This window comes from Heteronotia binoei, chromosome 12, assembly GCF_032191835.1.
Source record: "Heteronotia binoei isolate CCM8104 ecotype False Entrance Well chromosome 12, APGP_CSIRO_Hbin_v1, whole genome shotgun sequence".
NCBI classification, from domain to species: domain Eukaryota; kingdom Metazoa; phylum Chordata; class Lepidosauria; order Squamata; family Gekkonidae; genus Heteronotia; species Heteronotia binoei.
The window spans coordinates 53,109,422-53,135,415 of NC_083234.1; the positions used below are offsets into that span (position 1 = coordinate 53,109,422).

The 25,994-nt window shown below is 44.4% G+C and overlaps 2 protein-coding genes across 3 annotated transcripts in view; both read right to left on the reverse strand.

Annotated features, from left to right (window-relative positions):
• The window catches only part of RABGAP1 (RAB GTPase activating protein 1), an 83,805-nt gene that overhangs the window by 24,295 nt on the left and 33,516 nt on the right, over positions 1-25,994 (reverse strand). The gene's annotated exons all lie outside the window — the stretch shown is intronic.
• GPR21 (G protein-coupled receptor 21) lies at positions 12,943-15,072 on the reverse strand. The gene has a single exon (XM_060251350.1). The coding sequence runs from the start codon at positions 14,783-14,785 to the stop codon at positions 13,733-13,735; it is 1,053 nt and encodes a 350-aa protein (XP_060107333.1). The 5' UTR covers positions 14,786-15,072; the 3' UTR covers positions 12,943-13,732.

The window sequence follows — 25,994 nt, forward strand, 5'->3', positions numbered from 1 at the left end:
CCACTCAGTCCATCATTAAGGGAATCTGCCAAAGGGTGATGCAAGCCCCTGATGTATGTTAAGAAAAAAGCTCATATTGCCCAATTTTTCTGCTCTCTGGGCTCCAACCCAGCCCTATTAATGGGTTACACCAACCAGAGACTCCATATGAGCTACCACATCCCCATCCGCATACAAAGCCCAGTCAGCTACTTCAATCAACTCAGAAGTGTTGGGATGCAGAACAGGAGCCTGACTCAGCACACCAAAGTCCCTCACTGTATCGAGGCATCTCATTTTAATGTCACCTTTAAAACACTGTGGCTTTTAAAAATTATATGGGGTGTGTCCAGTAAGGCTTCCCACTTCTCTCAGTTTACGGCTATCCACCATGGAAAGAAGTCTTGCAGGCCTCTCCCTTCTCACACTCTCATTGTTAACATGTTCTGTTTGTGATTTGAACTACTTTCTGCACACACAAAGAGGGAACTTATATAAGGCTGTTGACACTTTGAAAATCCTCCCATCTGATACTCAGGCTGCAGAGACTCTGAGTTTTGGTTCACAGAAAGTTTCTAGCCCTTATGGCTGCAGAGAGGAGGTGCTTGTTGAAATCTTATTTATACACCCTACGTTCTCTCTGCAGTGGGGATCCAAAGCAGCTTACAACATTACTGTATCACAACCACTCTGTGGGGTATATGGAGGGAGGGAAGACTGGTTCAAGGTCACCCAGTGAACTTCCATGGCAGAGGGGGGATTCAATCCTAGGGCTCCCTGATCCTATTCTGACACTCTCTAATCACTAGAAGGCAGCTGAGACACCTGGATTCCGTGCTGGTAGGGCTTCTTGTTAATCCCCAGCCTATACTGAAGCAAAACAAATTCTGCAGAAAATCTCCGTAAATTTTCTTGGACATAAAACACGTGGCTGTATCTATTTCTTTAAGCACAGGGTGCTATCAATTATCTTGCCTATGGAGCCATATAAGAAGGCCGAAACAGCCCAGCTTAGTGAAAGCTTTTCTAAATAACAGTCTATATGAACTTGAGGATTTCGAATTACTTTAGCCTCATCTTCCCTAATATCTGCATTTTATTCCAAAATGCACTGAAAGCTTGAACAAGATTCGACCTGAAAACTCCAAGAGAAGCCCCGGTTAGAATTTCAGTACCTGCGGTGAGAAGTAACGAGAACCAAAGGCCCATCTAGACCCATCAATGCACTTTCACTTTTCAAGCCCTCCAGCTCTGAAGATAAGCTTCACAAACCTCCCTGGCACAAGCTCAACAAAACTCATTAACCAGAAGCTTTTTGGTTTTGAAGAGCTTTGAAAAATATAATTAATATGCAGCAATCTCTACTGTTCTTTTTCTCAGAGGAAAACGTGGCCCAGTTTGTTCACAAGATTGACAAGAGCAGCCTAGGAGGAAGGAGGAATCTGGGCATTCCCAAGTGAGAATCACCAACTGATTTAATTCCCCATCTCATCAGGCTCTCCACAGACTAAGTTTCAGCCAGCAGAATATTGCTGGCTAGAGGCCTGAAAATGAATAGCTGTAGCGGAAGGTCTTGCTAACTTTATTCAGATGTTAACGGCAAACTGTAGCTTGGTGTTACAGGAAAAGAGTCTTCAGGCTCATGTGCTCAGTTCAAAGATCAAAACAAACTGTGGCTTGTTGGGAGCTTCAATTTCCAAGTCTTTGAGAATGAAGAGGGAAGGTGACCATGCAAGACCCAGGAGTTCCAAGGCCTGTTACATCAGTTTTCTCAACAGGCACGGCGCTGGGTTTAAACTGAAATGAGACTTCACTGATATGAAGTTTCCAGTTCAGTGCATATAACCAGTCTCTTTTGAGTCACGCAGACAAGATACATGAGCAGAACTATTAAAATATTACAGCCGATTATTTAGGGGTTTTAGGTGAAGTAATGCAGTAAGAGAACTCCAAGGGGGGAAGGAAGAATAATAAATTCTTAAGATTTGGAACTATTTAACACACCAATGTTTTTAACTCCCAGCCTCCTAATGGCTTTTGATTGACAAAGTAGCCCCTCATTTGGAAGTAGGTCCATAAGGATAACCTCTCTTCCCTCTGCTGCCGCTGGCAATCAAGCAAGGATGGGACCACACGGTCTGGGAGTGGATTGCTCTGGTGATTTTCAGTGCAATGTTAGTGTATCCTCCTTGCTTTGCAGTGGCATCAAAACTTGGCTCTGGGATTTTTATAATGTTCTTGTGCAGCTGGAACATGTTGTTTGGGGACAGAGGAAAAAAGTGCACGGAAATGATAACATTTTAATTTTTTTAAAAAAGAAAAACAGCACTTGTTGGTCTAAACAAGTGTACCACAGCCATTGTATAACCCCCATAGTTCCTATTTTTATACTTTGCGATGAGAATTGGCTTGCTGGGCTATTTCTCATACTTCCAGTGGGGGGGCTGGGGAGCCAAAAGGAAACCTTTGCAAGAACACACCCTTTGCAATCTTGGGGTTGAAAATAGAAAGCGATAAATGACAGGAAGAAAAAGAAAGCAGCAGCGAAAGCAGAGTGGAAACCTGCCATGAGAACGGAGACTGGCAAAGTCAAGATGACAAATTTCCCAGTATGGCTCCTGCCTAGTCACTAAAAGGGTGGGAAGCTTGTAATCTTATCAAAGAAAGCTGGGCATTTATCAGGCGTGGTTTAATGGCTAAGGAGGGTCATTTCCCCCATCCCAAACTGGATCTCAAGATCCCATATCCCTTCTCAGAAATACAGTTCACAGAGATCCCTGGTGATCTGCTATAAAACAATCAACTTACAATAGTATTACAGAATTCACTGCCATGCAATGTGGAGGTTGTGACAGCTTAGATTACTGTCAAGAAAGGAGTATCTGAATATACAATGGAGAGCATAGGTCTGCTGGCTGCTTGTAGCCATGCTTGCTAAACGCAATCCCCATTTACAGAGACAATATGCCTCTAAGTAAAAGATACTGGGGGCAAAAAAAAAGTTTTAAAAATAAAAGGTTCTCTCCACCCATGCTCTGCTCAAGAGCTTTCTAGGGATCAAGCAAAATAAAGGACCAGATGAACTATGATCAGATCAAGCAGTGCTGTTCTTAAGTGCTTAAATTAGCTTAAATTGTTCTTGGTGATGCCCTACATGTAAACCACACAAGCACCAAGGGAAAACTTGCTGGCTACATGCCCTTCCCATGGAGACTAAGGGCACCACTGGAAAGGAAATCCTCTTGTGTGTGTGCACTGGAGATCCTGTCCAGTCCAATGAGGCCAGCATAGGAGGACATTCCAGTTGGTAGCGCCCTAAGTTATCTTGCAGAATGGCCTGGAATTACTTCCAAAAATTTGGGCTGGCTTCCATCATCAGGATTAAGCTACTAAGGTATATACTGTGGTTTGCTGCATGGTTTTGCTTTAGCACAACATATTTTAAGTGGATACCATTATATTTTTCTTTTGATTTATTGTTCATATTTGGCAGGAGCTGCACAAGAGAAGGAAGTTGAATCGATACAATAAATATTTCTTCATTCTGTCTCAAACCGAGCAGCTGCTCTGAGAATTACACCTGGGAATATAGAGATTTTTTATCTTGCAAAGCTCAACTACTTTCAGCACCGGGAACAGTATATGGGAAATGCAAATCTCCTAACAGTGCAAAAGTTACATCCAACAACTAACACACATTAAAAGAAAATATTTACCAGACTGTGGCTCTTGAGCCTGATTTCCACTGAATACCTGAGACCAGATCCATTTGAGACCAAACTAAGAGATGGGGAGCCAGCTGCTGTTTGATACAATAAAGCTCCAATATGACATCGTTTCAGGCCAAATATGGCAATAAGTCCGATTCTAAAAATAAGAGTGAATCCTCAAGTGATACCCAGCCCCCCTCATCTGTGTTCATTTCCTTTTAGGGCTCAAGTTTCCCACAAGAAAATCATAAAGAGGCAGTTGGTACAACAACAAAAAGATAATAACTAGAATTGTGTGTGGAAATAAGGCATCCACAGAAAACGGTCGGTCACGTTTGTATGTCAGAGGCAAGAACTTAGCAGTCAGATCTTTCTCCTTCTCAGAGCATTTAATACCAAGACCGAAAAGAGGTAGAAGAGTTAAAAACACAAGCAATCGACTCACAGCTTTCACGCAAGAATTCAGCCACACACAAAGGCACCCACAGCATAAAAAAGAGGATATGAAAGGTTTATTTTTAACAGATTGTGAGAGCTAATTTCTAAATCAAGGGTCAAGAACATTCAGGAGGAAGTCCATGCACAAAAACATATATGGAATAAAAAGTTGATGGCACTATTTGCTAGAATTCCACACCTCTGAAATCAATAGCTGCATAATGGTGTTAAGTATCCTTTCCTACGGCATAAATCACACTGGTGCTGGCTCTGACACCAGAGATGGCTGTCTGCACTTTTTCAAAAGAAAACAGAATTCCTCTGCATTATAGAATGATAGACATTTCTGTGCCCAATGCCACATACCACCTCAGCAGTAATGCAGAATGACTTTTTAAGGCAGCTTGCAATTTTTAGCATGCAACAAGGAGACAAAAAATGCCAAGGAAGTATGGAAAACCGCACTTGGGGAAATGTTTGCTAAATCACCCATGCTCTTTTGGAAGATCAAGGATTTGGCTTGGAGATGAGAGCACCAGGTTAAAAACCTTCTTTAACCGTAAACCAAGGGAGCCCTGTGGTGCAGAGTGGAAAGCTGCAGTACTGCAGTCCAAGCTCTACTCACGACCTGAGTTAGATCGTGGCGGAAGCTGGGTTAACCAGCTCAAGGTTAACTCAGCTTTCCATCCTTCTGAGGTTGGTAAAATGAGTACCCAGTTTGCTGGGGGGAAAGTGTAGATGAATGGGGAAGGCAATGGCAAACCACCCCATAAAAAGGCTCCCGTGAAAACATTGTGAAGCAACATCACCCCAGAGTCAGAAACTATTGGTGCTTGCACAGGGAACTACCATTACCTTTTTAACCATAAACCTCAACAGGCAGGCCTTATAAAGTTCTCATTCAGTGGAGTCTACCTTGTAGGACTGCATTGAATGAGAATTCATGTATTGCAAAGGGCTAAAAAAAAGAAAAGGGGAAAAAAGTGCCTATCAGTAGCAAAAATATTTTTTCCCTCTCTTCCTAGGAACAGCAAGGGAACACTTCCTCACCATTTAAGAGCCCTTATGAAGAAGATATTGGATTATCTGGAGTACCGAGTAAACGTATCACACCCGCATAACGGAGCTATAGTTTGATCAGCACACTCAGACCTTGAAATAATGTATACACGCAATCTCCTTCAGTCCATGTCCAGCAACATATGCCTTACCTGCACAAATCTAACAGATGTGGAAGGGGGGAAAACCTAAGAGCACAGCTTGCATTCATTATTAGTGGAAGGGAGCAAGAGTCCAGTAGCCCCTTAATGGCTAACAAAATTTGTGGCAGGGCATGAACTTTCATGAGTCACTGCTTATTTCTTCAGATTCTGCTAGAATGTGAGTTTATCTTATATCTTGGAGAGTGAAGATTTTAGACGCCAAATGGCAATAGCAGGCACTGGTAGTGAGAAAAGAAACTTAGGTCTCAATTCAGTCCTGGAGGATGCATTGTCTTGAGCTTCATTATCAGTTGCAATTCAACACACTCTAATCTCCTTTTGAAATTCCTTTGTAAAAGAATTGCTACTGAATGTCCTGGAAGATTAAAATGTCCCACCACCAGTTTTTAAATGCTGTGGTTTAACAGCAGTAGAAAGAGTAAGAGTCCAGTAGCACCTTGAAGACTAACAAAATTTGTTGTAGAGTATATGTACTTTAGTGAGTCACTGCTCACTTGTTCAGACTTATTTCCATTTAATCTTTGCATCCTCCTGCATCAAACTGAGACCTAGGTTGCCTGTCTAATTACCAGTGCTGCTGTCTCCACGCCTACCACTCCCCTGCATATCACACTTAATTCAATCACATCTGCTGTTGCCATTCAGCATCTGAAATCATATTTATAAAGTTTATATCTCCAGTACCTCATGTCACATTTTATAGCACCCATGGCCCAGCCCGACAGTCACATTTATGTCAGATCCAGCCCTTGTAACAAATGAGTGTGACACGTCTGGACTATTCTGTATGCCCTCTTATTGGCTGAAGGCGCAGCCACCAAGAAATCTCCGTGTTCCTCCTGGATCTTTGTAATGAACATTTTTGGGAGAATGTTTTTTTTCCAGCCACCACAGCCTTCCTCAGATGTCTCAAGATATTACAGCACTTTTGACATGTACCCACAAAACGTAAATTGATGATACGATCCTACCAAGTCTTATATGCAGTGAAAGGTTATGGCAGCTGAACCCCTTCACATTGGGGGTACCAGCCACTTCCATGTGACTGTAGTGGAAAGCTTCCAATTAGCCCTTACCTTTGAAGTTTTCCTACTACCAAGAAAGCACATATCTTTTTCTTTTTTTTTCTTTTTGGTATTTTCACTGTGGTCAACAAATTTAGCTCCAAAATATGGCAACTCTTCTTAATTTGATGCCCAAATAATTAAACACTTAATGCTGGTAATGACTGCTCCTCCTGCCCCCAACCATACATACAAAATCTTCCACGCAAAGAATATGTTCCAATTCCATTAGATGCACATCAAGGTTAAAAAAATCACATTGCTAAAAGTAAACAATGTTTTCAGTCAGGATGCATCTTAATAGAGTTCAGCAATTGGAGAAAACCCTGCCTTATGTGCAACAGAGACAGAGAAGGCAAACAACGCTTTCAAAGAAAACCTAGCCATTTCTGATTTGAGGTAAGCCAACTCTTACAATGTCAGTTATCAAGGCTCTGGGTAAAATCTTAAGTCCCTGCTCCAAGAAAATGAGTACACCTACTTGAACTGAGTATACGTACTGATGGGGGACAGCTATATTTGAAAGCTTCTAAAACGACTGCAGCTTACACAAAGCCAGCCAGATTTTGTGGACAAGTTACATGGTTCTTTCCTGGTAACAAATGTCATTTTAACCTTTCGATTTCAAAAAGCTGCACACTCATGTCAAGCAAAAAGGGGTTGTGCATTGCAGCACTTGCCTGATTTTCTAGTTATTGGACCTCAGGAGTCAAGCTTGCGATCAAAGATGTACAATTAGTGTCAAATATCTAAAAGATTCCATAGAGAAAAATTACTGGCACTATAAATACACCAAGTAAAGCTGCCAGACCACAGTGCTGGTTATGTCTTTCTCCCAAACTGTTTCTGTACTTTTGCCAGCATACTGAAAAGGTTTACCTTTCAGAAATGTTGGCTCCTCAGGGTTCCACTAGTTATTCAGGACCTGGTTCTTGCCCCCACCCTGAAACAACAATTGCTTTCCACTTTTTGTAGAATGTGTTAATGAATGTTTTTTTGTCCATCTTATTACACAAGACATTGCACAACTGAACATTCAGATACAGGAGTATCTGATCAGCATATATTACCTCTTAGTAAGTTTTCATTTTTAAATATACACACATTTAAATGCCTTTCCAGTTATAACCACACAATGACCAATGGTATTGCTTAAAGTTCAAGGAAATAAACAATGCATTGGCCTGGGGGTCCTCATTGGATTCCACTGTATTCCTTGTGCAACCAATGAATTAAATCACTGCTGTTCTACTCATCCCTTGGGCTTGAGTCAGGCTGGACTCAGGCAGTGTTGTCTGATATAACAGAGGCAACTCTGCCTGAGATCTCAAAACACTGACCTAAGGAAGTTGCCAGTTCCCTGAGAATCAGTTTGAAGCAGGCTCAATCTCGCCCCGCAAAATCTCTCCAATTCTTCTTGCAACCCCTTCTGACCAGATAACCTGGCCCTGGAGTCAGATGAGAAAAAGGAGCCCGTCTGTGCTATGGGCTCAAGGTAGCTCCACTCCCCAACCTCAGGCTGCCCTACTCTGCCCCCCCCTCTCAGTTCTAAAGTACCACTACCAAAAGCTTCTGCTGCCATAGCACATACAAACAGGACAAGGCCCCAGGGTCAGGATTCCCTAATGTGCCGCAAGAGACAGATCTGCACCTGATCCTTCACCACATTGTACCAAAAGAGGCCAATAAAAGAAGCTATAGGAAGGCATTCCTTTTATTCATACTGGGGCAAGAATGCAAAGGGCTCTAGAGATAAGCACTGGTACCTTGAATGTAACCAGCAGAGCTGAAACAGGCACATGCATATACACACGAACAGCCTGGGAGATTGCTGGTGTATGCAACTACAGTGACCAAACACTTCTGCTCCAGAAAGGGGAGTATTTTTGCAAATCAGCTGAAGCTAATCACATGGGCCACAGCTGCAGCCTGAGATTCCAGAAAAAGACCTGGATGTAAAAGAATGCATCTGAGCATTTGGGCTCTAAGGGAGTCCTAATTCACTGTATCTTCTTTCCTAATTCACCAAGGCTGAACAAGCCAGCAAAAATTAATAACCAGCATATTAGAATGCCACCACTCTGCTCCCGCCAAGGCTACAGAGCAGTCCAAGAATCCATTGATATACCTGAATTAGCTATGATGTAAAACTCTGACACTATTATAAGGTCATATCAGCAAGTCTTCAGAATCACTCCTTGAAAATTATCTGTACCCCCAAAAAATAACATTAATCTTTTCTGTTATCTATGGGGTTACTCTAATAGTGGGGCTAAAATACATCAGGGGACAGAATCAGAGATAGTCACCTCCAAATACACAGCTGAACAGGAACCAGAGCTTCTCAGGTTTAAGTCAATATGAGATTTTCTAAAAATGCTGGCTGTCATAAATTGCCACCAAGTAACACCAAGTAACAATATTTTCACAAGAAAACCCAGAATGTACATTTAAACAACAGTGCAGGCCCCACTTTTCATAAAAATTTCAAAGTGGTACAAAGCATCACATTAAAAAAAGTTTAAATTTTTCTTTTCTTGCTGTCAAATCACAAGCTAACTTATGGTGACCCTATAGAGTTTTTCAAAGGAAGAGATGTTCAGAGCTGGTTTGCCACTAGCTTGCCTCCATGTCACAACCCTGGTACTTTCTGGCCCTGCTGGTGGACCTCTTGATGGCACCTGGGATTTGGCTACTGTGTGACACAAGAGTGTTGAACTGAATGGGCTACTGGCCTGATCCAACATGGCTTCTCTTACGTTCCTATGCCTTTATATTTCTTGGAGGTCTCCCATCGAAATACTAGCCAAGGCCAGTCCTGCTTAGCTTCTAAGATCCAATGAGATCAGCCTAGCCTGAGCTATCATTCATATTTAACATCCAGTGGTGCATCTAGTGGTTCTCTAAGTGAGGAGTCTCTTCCAATGGAAGCAAGGATCTTTCCCCACTTAGGGAACATGAATAGAATAAAACTAGGATTTCGGAACAAAGAGAATAAAACCAAAATTCCTAAAGGCCAAGTGAAATAGGCATGTTTTGCCTACCTTGTAGAAAAGGAGCCCAGCAAATTGCCCACTCCAAAGCTCAGTGGAAACTGCTAAGAAATCCCTAAACTGCGTGAAGGTCAGGCTTCTCTCAGAATAAGTAGGAATTTAGTGCAGGGCCCCCCTGGCTGCTGCTTATATACCAGGAGGTTAATATGGAAGCAGGAATTCCTTGAGATGTATGGGACAGAACATTATATTAAATCAGGTTTAATCAGAGCAAAACTACATTAAAATTCAGAGCAAAAGGTCAACAAAGCACCAGTATAAAAAATCCATTCACATAACAGAAAATACACATCTTAAATGTTACAGATAACTGATGGATAATCCATAGAAATTTCTGCAGTCCAAACACTGATTGTTGCACGTTCTTTATTAGGAAGTGGCATACAGATGAGATCTCACAGTAACTAATAACTATACACAAGAGTACCTTGTGCATTTTTCAGTGCACTAGCATAAATCTGCATAAAGTTCACCTCTATCATTTCCATTTCTGTGAAACATCTCTAAGTAGCCCTTTATTTCTATATAAATCTTTGCCTGCCATTTTAGCGTCTCACCTATCCCCCCAATACACAAACACACACAAACACACATGAAGCTGTCTTATACTGAATCCAACCATGGGTCAGACTGGCAGCAGCTCTCCACTGTCTCAAGTAGGGGTCTTTCTCATCACCACCTGATCTTTTTTTTAGCTGGAGATTGAATCTGGTACCTTCTGCAAGCCAAGCTGATGTCACAGCATTTCCCTTTCTTAGTTGAAAATGTATCTTCTCCCCCCGCTCCACCGCCTTTAAGGAGGAATATTTGGTTTTGTACCAAGGTCCACATTTGGCTCTGGAATCATAGGATTGCAGGCCCCTGTATTAAATTTTAAATTATAATTCATTGTTAATACCTATCATGAATTACAGGGTTGCATTTCAGTTCCACAAAAGAGTGGAGATAGTATGTCTCAAAGCAACCCACAGCCCCTCACCCAAAACGAAGATGCACATCAAGGTCACATGTGCATAAATCCTGTGGCTGCTAGTGCCCACATAAAGTTAACCACTGTCCTTTTCACAATATGTTTTCAGGCAATTTCTTCAGCAAAGTTACAGGATTTAAGGACCAATAATGACCTGACAGTACAGCCAGCCACTGAACCAAGGAAGGCCTCTCAGGCTTGCAAACAAGGCAAGAAATTTCCCCCTTTATAATATGGCACCGAGATGGCAGGGACCAGATAGTATTCCTTCTGCAGTTCCCTCTCAGTCCATGGATTCAGAAAGTCATAATTTGGCCTAGAAGTTTAAATGCTGCTTGTTGTTTTGTATAGCACTTTCATCATACAAACCTTGATAATGTTTGGCCTTGTTGCCCTCCAAACCATTAGGGACACAAGAGCAGCTCTGCTGGATCAGACAAAGGTAGGTCCCTTTCATTCCAGCATCCTGTTTCCCACACCGGCTGACCAGATGCCCTGGAAGGCCCACAAGAGTCACAAAGGCTTTCCCACTTTTGTTTCCACCCCCCCCCCCAAACCTTCCCCCCCCAGCATTAAAAAGTATAGTGCCTATGAACAATGTCATTTCATACAGCTTTCATGAGTAATATCCTTCAAAGGGCCTCCCCTCTACAAATTTGTCCAGTTCCCTTTTAAAGTCACCTATAGCTTGGTTTATGTGTGTCAGAATGAGGCAGCAATGAGGTGGCAGAGTGGACTGTTCCACTTCAGATTGCAAGGGAAGTGTTTATTTTCTCAAAAGTTCCTCTACACGAATAATTCCCTGTAAATGGAAAACTTGCACATCATGTGAAGTGCTAGGCTAAGCTCTGTCCTATGTTCCATTCTTATTTACAGGGAGTTTTTATACAGACAAAACAATAAGAAAGCAGACTCAGCACCTGCAGCCTCCAATGGTATGACCCCTTCTATTATACATGCTGACTGCACCTCGGAACTAGTATCCATCAGCACAACCAATAATGTGAGGGCCATATTCCTTCTTCAAACATAGTAAACAGAAGAGGAATAGGAGCAACTTGCTAGATGCCATGACACACATGTAGGGGCAACCTCAGGTCTCCTGCAGCTGCTTCAAAGAAGGCAGCTTTCTACCATGGATAGCCCCTGCACAATCATATGAAATAGGGAATACAGTTACACTAACAGCTACTGAACACGTTGATGCAGCGTGTCAGGGCCTACCAGGAATTGCTCCGTTTATTGCTCCATTACTACCTTAAGTCAGCTATTCCACAGACTCTTGAATGGCTACAAACTTTCTCATTGCCATCTCAAATCCCTCTCTGTATTACAGGCCCAAGAGGGAGCTGGCAGAATAGTTAGTCTGGAGGCTCCACCTTTTGAGTCACCTGTGAGCTTGAAGCCCAGATAAAGGTCTTACTCTGAATGCAGAACTGCAAGTGCAAAAACAGCACTGATCTAGCCTAACACCTGGGCAGCAAAATAAAGCCTCAACTATTTATTTTCTGTGTAGTCAACCCTGCACCACCATGCCAATGTGGAATTGGAAATGAAAACCCTTCTATCAAGTTTCTATCCCTCACTGTGCTGAAATCATCTGGAGAAGTCTATGTAGTTGGAATAAAGTGGAGCTAGGGCTGATACTTTGAAAGTGGGATTTGAAGGCTCAGCATGGCTCAGGGAGAATGGAATATACATCACTTAAGCACAAGTTATTCGATCTGCACATTTTGTAGCCCCATCCTATTCATGTTTCCTCAGGAACAAGTCCCCCTTTTCTCACGGAGATTCACTACCAAGCAAGCATGCTTAGGATTGCAGCTATAATCAGATTGCAGAATCTGATGGTTTTTGATGCAAGCACCAGGCTTTGGCAAAGCTGCTGCAGGTAGAATCACTGCAGCCACTCATCACATCTTCTTTCCTTAGAATGCTGCACATAGGAGAGCCATCACCCAAACATGTTGCACATTCCTTCTTAAGGCAGTTTGCATGTAAAAATGGCACTCTAAGTATTATGGGGGCAAAGGCAAACGTTAAAACTACCTTGTGAGACTGCAGCTGATCTTCGCAAAGCATGAACACACAATGTATGCAATACAACCCATCTCCAAGCAAATCCATTGAAATTGCTTTTCTGGCCCTGAGCTATATGGTTTACCAAACGGAATCCATACTGGCTGGTTCTGAACAAACATTACACCTGCCCACTCACCCTACTAGTAGGGAAGCAGCATCCTGCTTTGTAAGGAGTCTTATCAGAAACTCAAATTTGTACTTAAAATTTGTGATAAATTGCCACAGCTATTTAAGTATCCTTTTCCTCCTTCTTTATGCCTACTAGACTCTTAGCATGCTAAGTACTACTAGAACGCTTTAGATTTTAAGACTGCAATCTCCTCTCTTTTTTGGAGAAATTTCCACACAAAACTCCAATGTTGCACCCCATTCTCAAGATGTCACCACAATTCCAAACTGAGAAAAGGACAAATATTCTCTTAGCTTATAAAAAAAAATACTTTATTCAACTGCTAGATTTGGTCTGCACCAAAGTTATCCTGTTACTACACAAACAATTCTTTTAAAAAGATGCAAATACTGTACTCTGACTCACAAATGAGCATCCTAACAGCAAACAGGGCACTGGGGACCACAGCAACTGTTTAGTTTAATTTTTTTTTTTAAAAGCACACTGGGGTAAAGGAAGTTGATCACATGGTCACATCATTGGCTTGTTGCACACTGAAATCAAATGTTCAAGTGTTCACATTATTTGCGACAGGCCTGAAGAAAAAATGGAGTCAGGAAGAGAAGGGAGCACAACGTTTGATCCCTTGTCTTGATTCTGAAATATACTTTGGTATGTGCACAAACAAGCAAAAAATATCAGGGAATACAGCACTGAACCATTAACATCCTCACACTTACACACAAAGCACAGATCTCCAAACACCCTAATGAAGCTGTAAGGAAGAACACAAGTGTGTCTTTTTTGCCATCACTCTCACACGCCCACCATTGTCAGTAACTCCAGGTGGGGAAGAGGAAGAGAAAGAGAATTTGATTCTTAAAACTGCACTCTGGGTCACTATACCCATCTGCTGCCCACCATGAGGACATTTTTAAAGTGAAACATCAAACAGACAGCACATGCTTGTGGAAACTCCTGATTCTGTTACATCAGCAGCATTTCTCAGAGAAAGTTGTGTGCGTGTGTTTTAGTTATGGGTTTGGGGTTTTTTGCAAACCTGGACATCTTTAAGTTAATTTTGCAATCAGAGCAATCCCTGTTTTAGACATGACAACCATTGGAAGGTCTTTTGCTCCTTGATGCAGAAGAATCCTTTGAGGCCCGGTGCCTGGTGCAAGAGGTGCAAACTACGCCAGACAGGCGCTTTAACCCTTTCTGAAAGACACTGTTGGACAGACTGTAGATGACACAGTTGCAAAAGCTGTTGCTGATGGCAAGCCAAGTGGTCAAGAAGGAGGCCACGCGGTTGCGGTACACGTCTGAGCTTTCCAAGAGAAAATAAATGATGTAGGGAAGCCAGAGGATGTAGAAGACACTGGTAATGCGCAGGAGAACCATGGCGTAGCGCTTGTCTGGGCAAGGCTGGGCCTCAGCCGTCTCCCCATCCTGAGAGCTGAACCGGACTCTCCTCTCGTTGATCTCCTTGGTGTGCTGCTGGCAGATGCGGAAGATACTGAAGTATGTGAAACAGACCATGAAGGCAGCTGGCGCATAGAGCATGACAACAATAAAAAGGGTGAAATAAGCATCGGTCTTCCAGAAGTTGGCACACCACTCAAAGACATCCCCGTGGTACCCAGGCTTCCCCCAATGGAAGAAGGCAGGCAGGAACACGGCACCTGAGTACAACCAGATGAGCAGGATACACACCCGGAGCCGCCAGGGGGTGACTAGCGTGTTGTAAGTCAGCGGCTTTGTAATGGCAATATACCTGTCGACGCTGATGCAAGCCAGAGAGGTCATGGAGACGCTCTTGAGCACAGAAACCACATAGCCAAAGACCTTGCAAACCAGGGACTCGTCCAGGAAGGCAATGCGGTAGTGCAGCAGAGACAAAGAAGGCACCAGACAGCTCACACCCACCAAGAGGTCAGCATAGGCCATGGTCTGGATGAAGTAGCTGGTGGTGTGGTGGTTGAGCAGTGGAGCGCAGTGGAAGACAAAGATGACAACGATGTTGCCCGAAATGATGAGGACGGTGAGGAAGACGATGATAATCACCTCCAGGAGGCAGAAGTCCAGGGTCTCTGGGTAGCCGGCAGCCAGGAGGCAAAAGGGCCTGCTGCTGCGGTTGCTGTCCAGTGAGGCGTTCATCTTGCAGGGGCGATCCTGTCACTCCGCTGCTGCCGCCGCCGCCGGTGGCTGCCCGGCTGCCCCTGCAGCTGCTGTCATTGCGGCTGCTGGCGCACGTGCAGTGCTGTCAGTGCCTGAGCAGTGGTGCGGAGGCTCCCCAGGGCTGCTGGGCATTGTCCGCAGCAGGCAGCTCCCCTGGATGGCTGGCTCTGGCTGCTGCTGCAGCCGCCTCTGCCGCCTGCCTGCTGGGGCTGCTGCTCTTTCTCTGGCAGCACCAAGCCAACAGCTCAGTGCACACCACGCACATAAGGGGGGAGCGCTCTAGAGGCTGGCCTGCTTGTTGCAAAGAAGGGGGGGGGGAGAGAAAGGATCTCCGGCAATAGCCACGAGGGGGTGGGTCTTCCTCCGAGAGCCGCGAGAAAAGAAAGGAAGGAGGGGAGAGAGGGAGGCGGTTTGCAGCATTCCTCGGCCGCCCCCCCCCCCCGCCCCGCGCCTCTCACGCCCCCTCAAAGGATGCAGTAGCCCGGCTCCCCACCCCCAAAACTGCAGAAGCGGGTTGGTGAGGGGCGGGCGCCAACCTTGGTACCTGGAAAGGGAAAGCCTAGCTGGGGGGCGCCAACAACGGCCCCCCCCCCGAGGAAATGACGGGCTCGCCGGCCCCTCCCCCGCTAGACTAGCCTTTGCGTCCCGCCACCCCCGCGGACAAAGGCACGGAGACGCGAGGCGAGCGCCCGGCAGCAGCTTCCTGCGCCCCAGCCACACAGAGAGGCTGCCGGCTGCAGAAAAGCCGGAGGAGGGGCGACCCCAGGTGCGGAGGGAGGGGGAGCGAGCGAGGCGGAGGGTCCAAGGGCACGAGGGGGATGGGGAGGAGCCAGTGAACCAGGCTGGCTCGACGTCTGTCTGCATTCAGAAGGGGAGAGGAGCGGGGAGGGGGGGACTAGTTGCTCCCGAGGGTCCCCCCCCCGCCCCCATAGAAAGCGCCTGTCCGCGGCCGAGTCTCTGGAAAGAGGCGCCGGGGCTGAACCCTGGCAACGGTCACGCCCTCTTGCCCTGAAGGGCTCCGCCTAAGCGCCAGGGCTGGGGAGGGGAAAGAGTTCAGATAAAGCACCCCTTCTCTGCAGTATTACAAGGACTTGTGGGGGAGGTCTTCGATCTTCAGCGACAATGCAAACGAAGCGCCAGGAAGCCAAGACAGCCTTTGTCCTGGTGGTCACAAGCCAGGACAAACTAGAGAAAGAGCTACATGCTTCTTGTTCAGGTGCCCAACAAAAATACTGCATGTTATGGCAGTTGGAGGGGATCTGAGATTCAGTGGGGAGTGAACTGCAGTTGCACCAATTGTTTCTGATTTCCTTGACTGATCTATTCCACACTGGGGGGGAGGGGGTGATCCCAGACTGGCTTTATAATCTCAGAGGCACATTTCTCTCATGTACAAACCTTCCTGATCTTTCTCCCCAGCCTCAGATGTGAGGCTCTCTGCACATGTTTAGATGTACAGAACTTCTCATGTTCCAAGGACTCAAGAGTTCTCATGGACTCCTACACACAGGGTTCTTTGAGCATCTGAACCCAGCCCAGAAGGTATTCTCAACTGCCTACTTTAGACCAACTCCAAAAAATACTCATTTTTGGCATCTAGTCTAAAAACTAAAAAAAAAACAAGATCATTTCAACCCCATATGGTACTCTGGGTGCTCCCTGGTGATTTCTGGTCAATATCACAGAAAGCAGCGCTTGGCATTCAAACCAGCCTTGGAGAAGAATTTAATTTAATGCACTTCTCACGTGATTTCAGCCTGGAAAGACACGTGCCTAACCAGAAAGGCAGCCTCCTATTTCCACAAAAGACATGCCACTTCCCACTCCAGAAGAGATGACATTTAGAATACTTAGTTTTGGTATCATCACCTCATAAGTGATGAAAAAGACTGATTCAGCCTCCTCCAGATTTTGGAACACACTCCTGCCAGCAGGCAGTGCTCTTGGGTCCAACATTTGGCTTATGGAAGGTGGACAAGAACAGATGAGAGAGCTCTTTTGGACCATCCTGAGATGCAGTGACTCTGAGAAAGAAGTCCAAACCTCCTCTTACAGAAGCAGGGGGGGTTGTTTTTTTTAAAGAAGAAACGAAATTTGGTTCTTTGTAGCTTGATTCTTTTTGAATTACCTGGTGAATTTCATAACCTCTTTTTAAAAATCTACAGAAGAAGAAGAAATTGGATTTATATCCTGCCCTTCACTTCAGAGCGGCTTACAATCTCCTTTCCCTTTGTCTCCCCACAACAGACACTGTGTGAGGTAGGTGGAGCTGAGAGTGTTCTCAGTGTACTGCTCTTGAGAGAACAGCTCTGCTGAGAACTTGCGGCTGATCCAAGATCATACCAGCAGCTGCATTTGGAGGAGTGGGCCATCAAACCTGGCTCTCCAAGGTTAGAGTCTGTGCACTTAGCCACTGCACCAAACTGGCTCTCTGGATCTGGAGTTAACCACCAGCACTACAAATTGCTATCTGATCAACAGGAGCTAAACTTGTGAGTGTATCAGAATCCCAGCAGGATTTCAAGTCTATTGTTTTCAAAGGGCAATACCAACTCATCACCAGTATAATTCTAATACCACAAAAGGAAAAAAGGAAAAGCCAAAGAGGAGGCTGCATTTGGATCCTGATATCCTCCCCCAAGAAATTTCCAAGTTCTACCACCTTCTGATGACTCTTAGACTACCACTGATCCAGGGACTTAACACTGGTCATGCATTTTTGTTTGTTTGCAACCATGCAATAATAGGATTTTCCTCTAGCGAGAGTGAGTCTCTTCCATTCTCTCATAGCCATGAATGTCCCAAATGCCCCTGGATACAAGTTCTCTCTTCCTGTTTTACATTTGGCCAGGCTCTCACAAGAGCAGCCTTTGTAAGAAGTACCCGTAAGCACCAAGATCCTAACTTTAAATATTCATAGCAAGGGTAAATGATGATGTTAAATATTTGATTCAGCAGAATCTGCGTTCACAACAGCACACATAAGACTGCTCAAGTACATCAAGTCTTGGAAACCTGGCAATCTGGGCAAAATAAATCACTAGCATTTGGGTGTGCTAAGCATTTCCTCCTGATGGTTTATAGATTAAAGTGAAGGCTGTCAGTTTATTGATTGCTGAGCACTAACTGAGCGATTGCTTCCTTTTGCCGTTCACTATTGGTAACCATGGAAACTAGTTCCACAGCCCTGATCAAATCAATTCTTTAAACTTAATGCTGAAGGTGTTTCACTATTTTAGCGGCTAATCTATGCATACAATCCCTTGGGAAGGGCAAAAGTTGGCCACTTCCAGGTCACAGACAGAATTTACGCACAGAAACTCCCAGATAAAAAAGAAAAGCACTGTAATCTCCACAAAGAAGTTATAAAATGAAATGGGATCTCTCCGTGGAGCCCTTTGGCATGGTAGACAGAACATACAAGCGTTTGACCGCCATAGAACTCTTCACCTAGGAGACTGGAAAAGGGACAAAAGGCTCAGGGGGGATGTAGGGAAATACAAAGAAAACCTGTGGGGTTGGAGGGGGGGGCGGTTTTTGGGGGGATGAGCACGCAGCTGAGTTTGCCCTAAAACAGCAGTTTCCTCCTCTCTCAGGTCAGCATTCAAAACAAACACGCAGCACTGATGGTGAAGGGGGAAGGGTGGGGAACCCTGCTATCATATTTGCTAATAGACTTGATTCCTGGCATTGCTTTTCCTCTTTGTACCTATGAAAGGGAAAACTCCTGAGAGCAAAAAAGTACAAAGGATGTATCTGAAACCTCGCACTCCATCCATTTCCTGTGCACACCACACCCCAAGCCAAGGGCAAGTTCACAGATTTCTGCCTTTTAGCTGGTGTGCTAGTTGGGTTGCAAATCAGAACATCTGTAGTTCAAAATCTTGCCTATGTCACAAACACAACAAATGACCTTAAGGAAGCCTGAGCCCCTTGTCTGCCATATAGGGATAAAACTAATTCCTCTGTAAAAGTGCACAAGATAATGCATTATGAAGCATTTCAAAGCACTGCATAAATGCTAAGTGTCATAGCATTTATGTGAGATTGGGCTTGTGAGACTGGGCTTGCCTGGATAGCCCAGGCAAGCCCAATCTCATCAATGTGGGAGACCTCCAAGGAATACCAGGGCTGGGACGCAGAAGCAGGTAGCAAGCCACTTCTCTGAACATCCTTACCTCCCAGCCCAACTAGAGGTCATAAGAAGTCAGCCATGACTTCCAGGCATGCACATGCGTGCACACACACACAAAATAAAAAAAATGCTGTTATTGTTCATAATGAGGATACTGATTTCTAGCAGCCAAGAGGGGGGCTAGTGGATCTGCCCAGCAATAACCCTACTCCAGGTGAGGAGCCAAGCACCAGGCCCAAAAGCCAGTGGGTTTTCCTAATGGGGGGAGGAGGCTGTTCTTATAGAACCACTAACTGAAAAAAGCACACAAAAAAGTCAAAGAGAAATGTCCATTTCAAGAAGATACCTGCTGGAGCTGCAGCTATTCCATGTTAGTCTCAGAAGGCTGGAAGAACACAGCAACGGCCACCAAGACAGAAGAAGAGTTGGTTTTATACATCACTCTTCACTAGCCAAAGCAGTTTCAGAGCAGCTTTCCTTCTTCTCCCCACAACAGGGACCTTGTGAGGTAGGTGGAGTTGAGAGAATTCTGAGAGAACTGTTACTGACCCAATGTCACCCAACAGGCATCATGTGGTGGAGTGGGGAATCAAACTCAGTTCTCAAGATTAGAGTCTGCCACTCTTAAATGGTTAAGTGTGCGGACTCTTATCTGGGAGAACCGGGTTTGATTCCCCACTCCTCCACTTGCACCTTCTGGAATGGCCTTGGGTCAGCCACAGCTCTGGCAGAGGTTGTCCTTGAAAGGGCAGCTGCTGTGAGAGCCCTCTCTAGCTCCACCCACCTCACAGGGTGTCTGTTGTGGGGGAGGAAGGTAAAGGAGATTGTAAGCCGCTCTGAGACTCTTCGGAGTGGAGGGTGGGATATAAATCCAATATCATCATCTTCTTTTTAATCACTACATCAAACTGGCTCTCTAGATCTCTCAAGATCCTCTCACCATGTAGGAGAAAAAAGTGCTACTGGGGAAATCAAGGGAAGAGGATGATACAAAGTAGTCAAAACGGAGCCAGTTACAACAGACAGACCTCTTTGGGGTACTGTTGCAGTGACATTACTCAGCATTCCTGGACAAAAGTGAGTTTGCTCTGCCAAAAAGAGGTTTGCCATTTTTATTCTACAGTACCTAGAGGATCCCTCAGCTCTGAGCAGCCCACATGTTGGGGTCTGGAAGTAGCAGCAGGGCACAGATCAGCCCGAGTCCATTGCAGATTCCTGAGCCAGCTGCTGAGCCAGCATGAGCTCAAGCTTCAGTGACAGCCTGCTGGGTCAGTGGAGCAGCTACCCATGCGGAAGAAGTAGTCAAAGAACCAGATGTCACTTGTGGGTGTGCATGCATATACACACAAACTCTGCAAGGATCACACTTCTAATCAGCCTGAAGACTTAGTTCCAGATCCAAGAGCAGAACAGATGTTACGCAGCAAACATAGATTTTCTTTCTTGTGTTTGCATCATAATTCTAAGGCAGAAACTAGGGGAAAGGGGTTTTATTTGCAGGTGAGAATTGGGAGGTAAGGTTTTTGGTTTTTTTAAAACCCTTCTTGTACACACACCGCAGATGGACTCAAGACCAGAAACAGCCCAGATGTAGAAGAACCAGCCTGGGGGAGGGGATCTGCTGGGGAGAATTAAACACCCTTTTCTGACCTACAGTTCTTCACTGCAACTCCTGCCCTCCCAATCTTTTTTTAACACAAGCATGAAGCTGGCTAATTCAAGTCTGTCAGCACAGTGTGCAGTTGACCCCCACATGACTTGCCATCAAGAACATTGGACCAGAAATGCACTCTTGGTTTCAAACTGCCACCCTTCTTTTATTGACCTTTTTTGGTACAATGTGGTGAAGGATCAGGTGCAGATCTGTCTCTTGTGGCACATTAGGGAATCCGACCCTGGGGCCTTGTCCTGTTTGTATGTGCTATGGCAGCAGAAGCTTTTGGGAGTGGTACTTTGGAACTGGGAGGGGGGGGGGCAGAGAAGGGCAGCCTGAGGTTGGGGAGTGGAGCTGCCATGAGCCCATAGCACAGACGGGCTCCTTTTTCTCATCTGACTCCAGGGCCAGGTTATCTGGTCAGAAGGGGTTGCAAGAAGAATTGGAGAGATTTTGCGGGGCGAGATTGGGCCTGCTGCAAACTGATTCTCAGGGAACTAAACTACTTAGCAAAGAATTATGCCACCAACTGGTCGGTTCCCCCCCTGCAATACTTTGTGCCATGCCATATGACTTCACTAATGTACCTGTCATAAAGGAATTTGCATATGACCTTTCCCCTCTGCTTTTTCATGTGGCAAGTTCAGTCACTGGGTGTCTGCTTTGCGCCACCTGCACGAGCGCTGACAATGCTCCAGCAGCCAGCTTGTATGCTTTTTAAGCCAACAAACTGACACAAACTGATATATTTTAGATTTGGCAAGCCCTGTGCATGCTAACAACTCTCAGACTCCTAGTCCCATTTCCACACAAACATGCAAATACTTGGTTACTATTTAAAACATTTTCATGCCACCTTTCCAGCCAGCTTGCACCCTCTACGTGGCAAACAATGACAAGGCCCTTTCTCAGGTTACCACTTGTCTCAACTCAGATGGGTTAGTTTGTAATGCAGTAAGCAGTCCTTAAAGTGTGCTAGTCCCAAATCATGTTGGACTTTAAATTTATACCATTCCTTCAACAGCTACCAATAATAAAATCCTGCATTTCTAAAATCTTAAGAGTACCATGGCTTTATTATTTTGACCTAACAAGCGAAGATATATATATACTGAGAAAATATACTTAAATATTTTTTTTAATAAAAATGGGATGGGAAAGAGACTCACGTAATCTGTTGGAAGCTTACCATCAATTTTAAAACACACAAGGAAAAAGCAGTGGAGAGATTACGCCCATCTCCTCAGTAGTTATTTCTTCCTCTTGAGTTATGCTGAAATTTCTACCAAACTACACCAGATCAATCCCCACCCCAACCCAGGTCGATAATTCCATCACTGTTCCATTACGCTGACCTACTGCTTTATTGCGAGATCAGACTAACCAAATAATTCTCCTCCTCCGATCAATTCTGCAGAAAGTACAGTTGCAAATACACTCATCATTTGATTCATTTCATCACGGGGAAACAACAAAAATGAACAGCACTGCACTTGTGTTGAAGTTGACACAGTATAAAAATATATTGTAAATACAATTAAATACTCCACAGAACTCTTTTTGCTGACTGATAGCATTCAATGAGCATACAGAGAAGTAAAAAGCACACCTCTACCAATAAAAAGGTCAACTTTTATTCCATGAACAGATGAAATAAGTTAAATGAGAGAACTGAAAAGAATGGCAGGATTCATTTCTTCAGGGACAGGCAAACTAAGCCATTCAGCCATCAAGCTCATAGCATGGGAGTCCTGTACTGGATCAGATAAGGTGGTACACTACTCCAGACTTCTGTTTCCAATAGCAGGTTACCTCTGAAAAGCTCAGAAGCAGGACCATGAAGACAGCATTGTTTACTCCCCCCTCCCCCAATTCTGGCATTCAGAGATGTATTGCTTCTCAACATGTAGGTTTAGCTAAAATGGCTAACAAGAACAGCTGTGAATGTGATGCTTTCTTTTTCCTGCAAAGCCACCTAAAGCTAGTAGCCAGCACCACATTTTATCCGAGAGTTCCATAGGTTAATATATTCTTTTTGCCATTGTATTGGTACAATACAGGCCTCTGTGGGCCACATGGTTCTTGTGTAGCTGGTGCACCTTGACTGCCTACCACAGTATAAATAGCAATTTAATTCAAATTAGATAAAAAGGAATGTAATCCTAACAGATATACACTCACAGAGGAAGGTGTACACTGGTCTTGCAGTTAATCAAAAATTTAAAATATCAGCTCACGGAACAGCAACAAATACCCCATAGCAGCAATTTACAACTGTCAGGAAATGAGTTGGCAGGAACTGTATTTCATGTTGAAATTTTCCATCAGTCAATTCAAAAATGTAGAAGTTGCATACTCAAGAGGTAATATTAGTGGGGAAATTTCATGTTTGAATACCTGTGGTAAAGGAGAGATCAACAAATCCCAAGTGCAAGTTCACGTGGAACACAAAAATTTCATCATAGTACTTTCAGCAATTATTTTATCGTAGCTATTCTCAGCAATTCTCAATGGAAACACAAAGCTTATTTATCATTTCAATTAGAATATTTTGTTGTATGACCAAAATAAATGTGCACAAAGATCCTGCCCTTGCTGGATTATATGTAAGAAATGAGTTCATTTCTTAGTCAACTGCTTTCTATACTGGCCCAACATTCAATTAAGTTGAGTTCTTTAAAAGCAATAATGGAAGAATTATAAGAAATTGGGGAGAAGTTAGTTTAGAGGTTAGCTTCTCATTGTGGTGTTACCCCTATATTTATTTATATATAACACTCTTGTCATAGATCTAATAAAACTACAAGCAACCGTGAAGAGGTTAGGATTAGGTGTTGTGGTAGCAATAATGAGAAAACATGGTTATTACAAATCTGAAACCCTGAAGGCTGAAAAGTGAGTCCAGTTTCTGAGTCTTTGGGCTGGCTTCTAGAGCCAAAGAAATTCTGTCAAGATTTTGGGTAAATAATACAGATGCAGAGACAGTTATGACAGAATCATAGAGCTGGAAGGGATATCCAGGATCATCTAGTTCAACCCCCTCCACAATGCAGGAAACACACAAATATCTCCATCCAACTTCACAGAATCAGCATTGCTGTCAGATGGCCATCTAGCCTCTATTTAAAAACCTCCAAAGAAGAAAATTCTACCACCTCTCAAGGAAGCCTGTTCCACTGAGGAACTGCTCTAACTGTTAGGAAGTTCTTAATGTTTAGCCAAAAACTCTTTTTATTTAATTTCTACCAATTGGTTATGGTATGACCTTCTGGTCCAACAGAAAACAATTTTGCACCATTCTCTATATGACAGCCCTTCGAGTACTTGAAGATGGTGATGATATCTCCTCTCAAGGCTAAACATACCCAGCTCCTTCAACCTTTCCCTATAGGACTTAAGTCTCCAGACCCCTCATCATCTTTGACGCCCTCCTCTGGACATGTTCCAGCTTGTCTATGTCCTTCTTAAATTGTGGTGCCCAAAACTGAACACAATACTCTAACCACAACAGAATAAAGCAATACCATCACTTCACATGAGCTGGACACTAAACTTCCCAAAATCGCATTTGCCTTTTTAGCTACCACATCACACTTCTGATTCATGTTCAGTGTATGGTCCATTAAGACCCATAGATCCTTTTTGCACATACTACTGCCAAGACAAGTCTTCCCCATCCTATAATTATGCATTGGATTTTTCCTACCTAAAAGAAGAACTTTATATTTATCCCCATTAAAATTCATTTGATTTGTTTTAGCCCAGTTTTCCAGCCTGTCAAGATCATTCTGTATCCTAACTCTGCCCTTCTACTGTATTTGCTACCCTTCCCAATTTAGTTTCATCTGCAAATTTAATAAACATTCCCTCTATTCCTTCTAATCTCTGCTCACAACCTGAGTTCAATCCCCAGTGGAAGCTGGGTTTTCAGGTAGCCAGCTCCAGGTTGATTCAGCCTTCCATCCTTCCGAGGTCGGTAAAATGAGTACCCAGCTTGCTGGGGGGAAAGTGTAGATGACTGGGGAAGGCAATGGCAAACCACCCCGTAAAAAAAGTCTGCCGTGAAAACGTTGTGAAAGCAACGTCATCCCAGAGTGTTGGGATCTATGGGTCTTAATGGACCATACACGGAAACGACTGGTGCTTGCACAGGGGACCTTTTCCTTTCCTATTCCTTCATCCAAATAATTTATAAAGATATTAAACAAAACAGGTCTCAGGACAGATCCTTGAGGCTGTCATGGGTGCTGGGGACCCTGCAGAGGAAGTTGAGTCTGACGAGGAAACTGTGCCCCTGCCACCTGCACCAGTGCCCCTGCCTCCTGCTGGAGAAGATCCCAGCCCCCCTGCCTCGCCCTCTCGGGTGGCTCGTGTGCGTGACCGCCTCCGGCAGGACCTCAGGGATCGGAGGAGGGCGGCACGCTCACAAGCAAGACGCTCCCTGAGCCCTGAGTTCTGAGAGGATTCTGGCCCTCCTAAGAGCAAGGATGCTTGAGTTATGACAGGATCCTGGCTGCCTCCCTGAGCCAGCAATTAGCCCAAACGGGCAACAGCCAGCAGAGGGCTATATAACTGTGGGCTTTGGGAGGAGGCTTTGTGGAAGCAACTAGTCATCTCCCTGACATCCTAGCATCCACTCCGGCTTGACTTTGGTTCCTGACTCCCTGACTTTGGCTTTTGACTTCTGGACTCCCTGACCTCGGCTTCTGGACCTCGGACCTGCGATACTTGTACACTGATTTGGATTTGGCGCTTCAGACCCTCCTGCTTACTGGCTACAGACCTCGGACTGCCTCTGGACTTTGCCTGACCCGGCCCCAGCCGTGACAGAGGCACTCCACTTGTCACTCATCTCCAAGAGGATTAGGAACCATTCACAAGCATTCATTGGGCGCAAACTGTCAACCAGTTACAAATCCACCTAACAGTAATAGAATCTAAACCACATCTTACCATTTTGTCAACAGGAATATTATGTGGAACCTTATCAAAAACCTTACTGAAATCAAGATAAACTATAATTACAGCATTCCTGTGATCCAGCAAGGTAGGAACTTTCTCAAAAAAAGAGATGAAGTTAGTCTAACAGGATTTGTTCTTGAGAAACCCATGCTGGCTCTTAGTAATCACAGCTGTTCCTCTTAAAGAATGAACTCAAAACTTTCCCCCAACACCTAACTTATTTATTTATTTATTTGTAATTTATATCCCGCCCTTCCCACCAGGTGGCTCAGGGCGGCTTACAACATATAATGCTGGAAAGATTTCTCTCTCTTTGCAACAAAGACTATCCCACCCCACTCCACCTATATCCTGAGTGCCCAAGGGGTTACAATCCAGGAAGGGACAGTACCAGAAAATACTATAGCTTCACATTTGACTTGATTTTACAGCGAAGT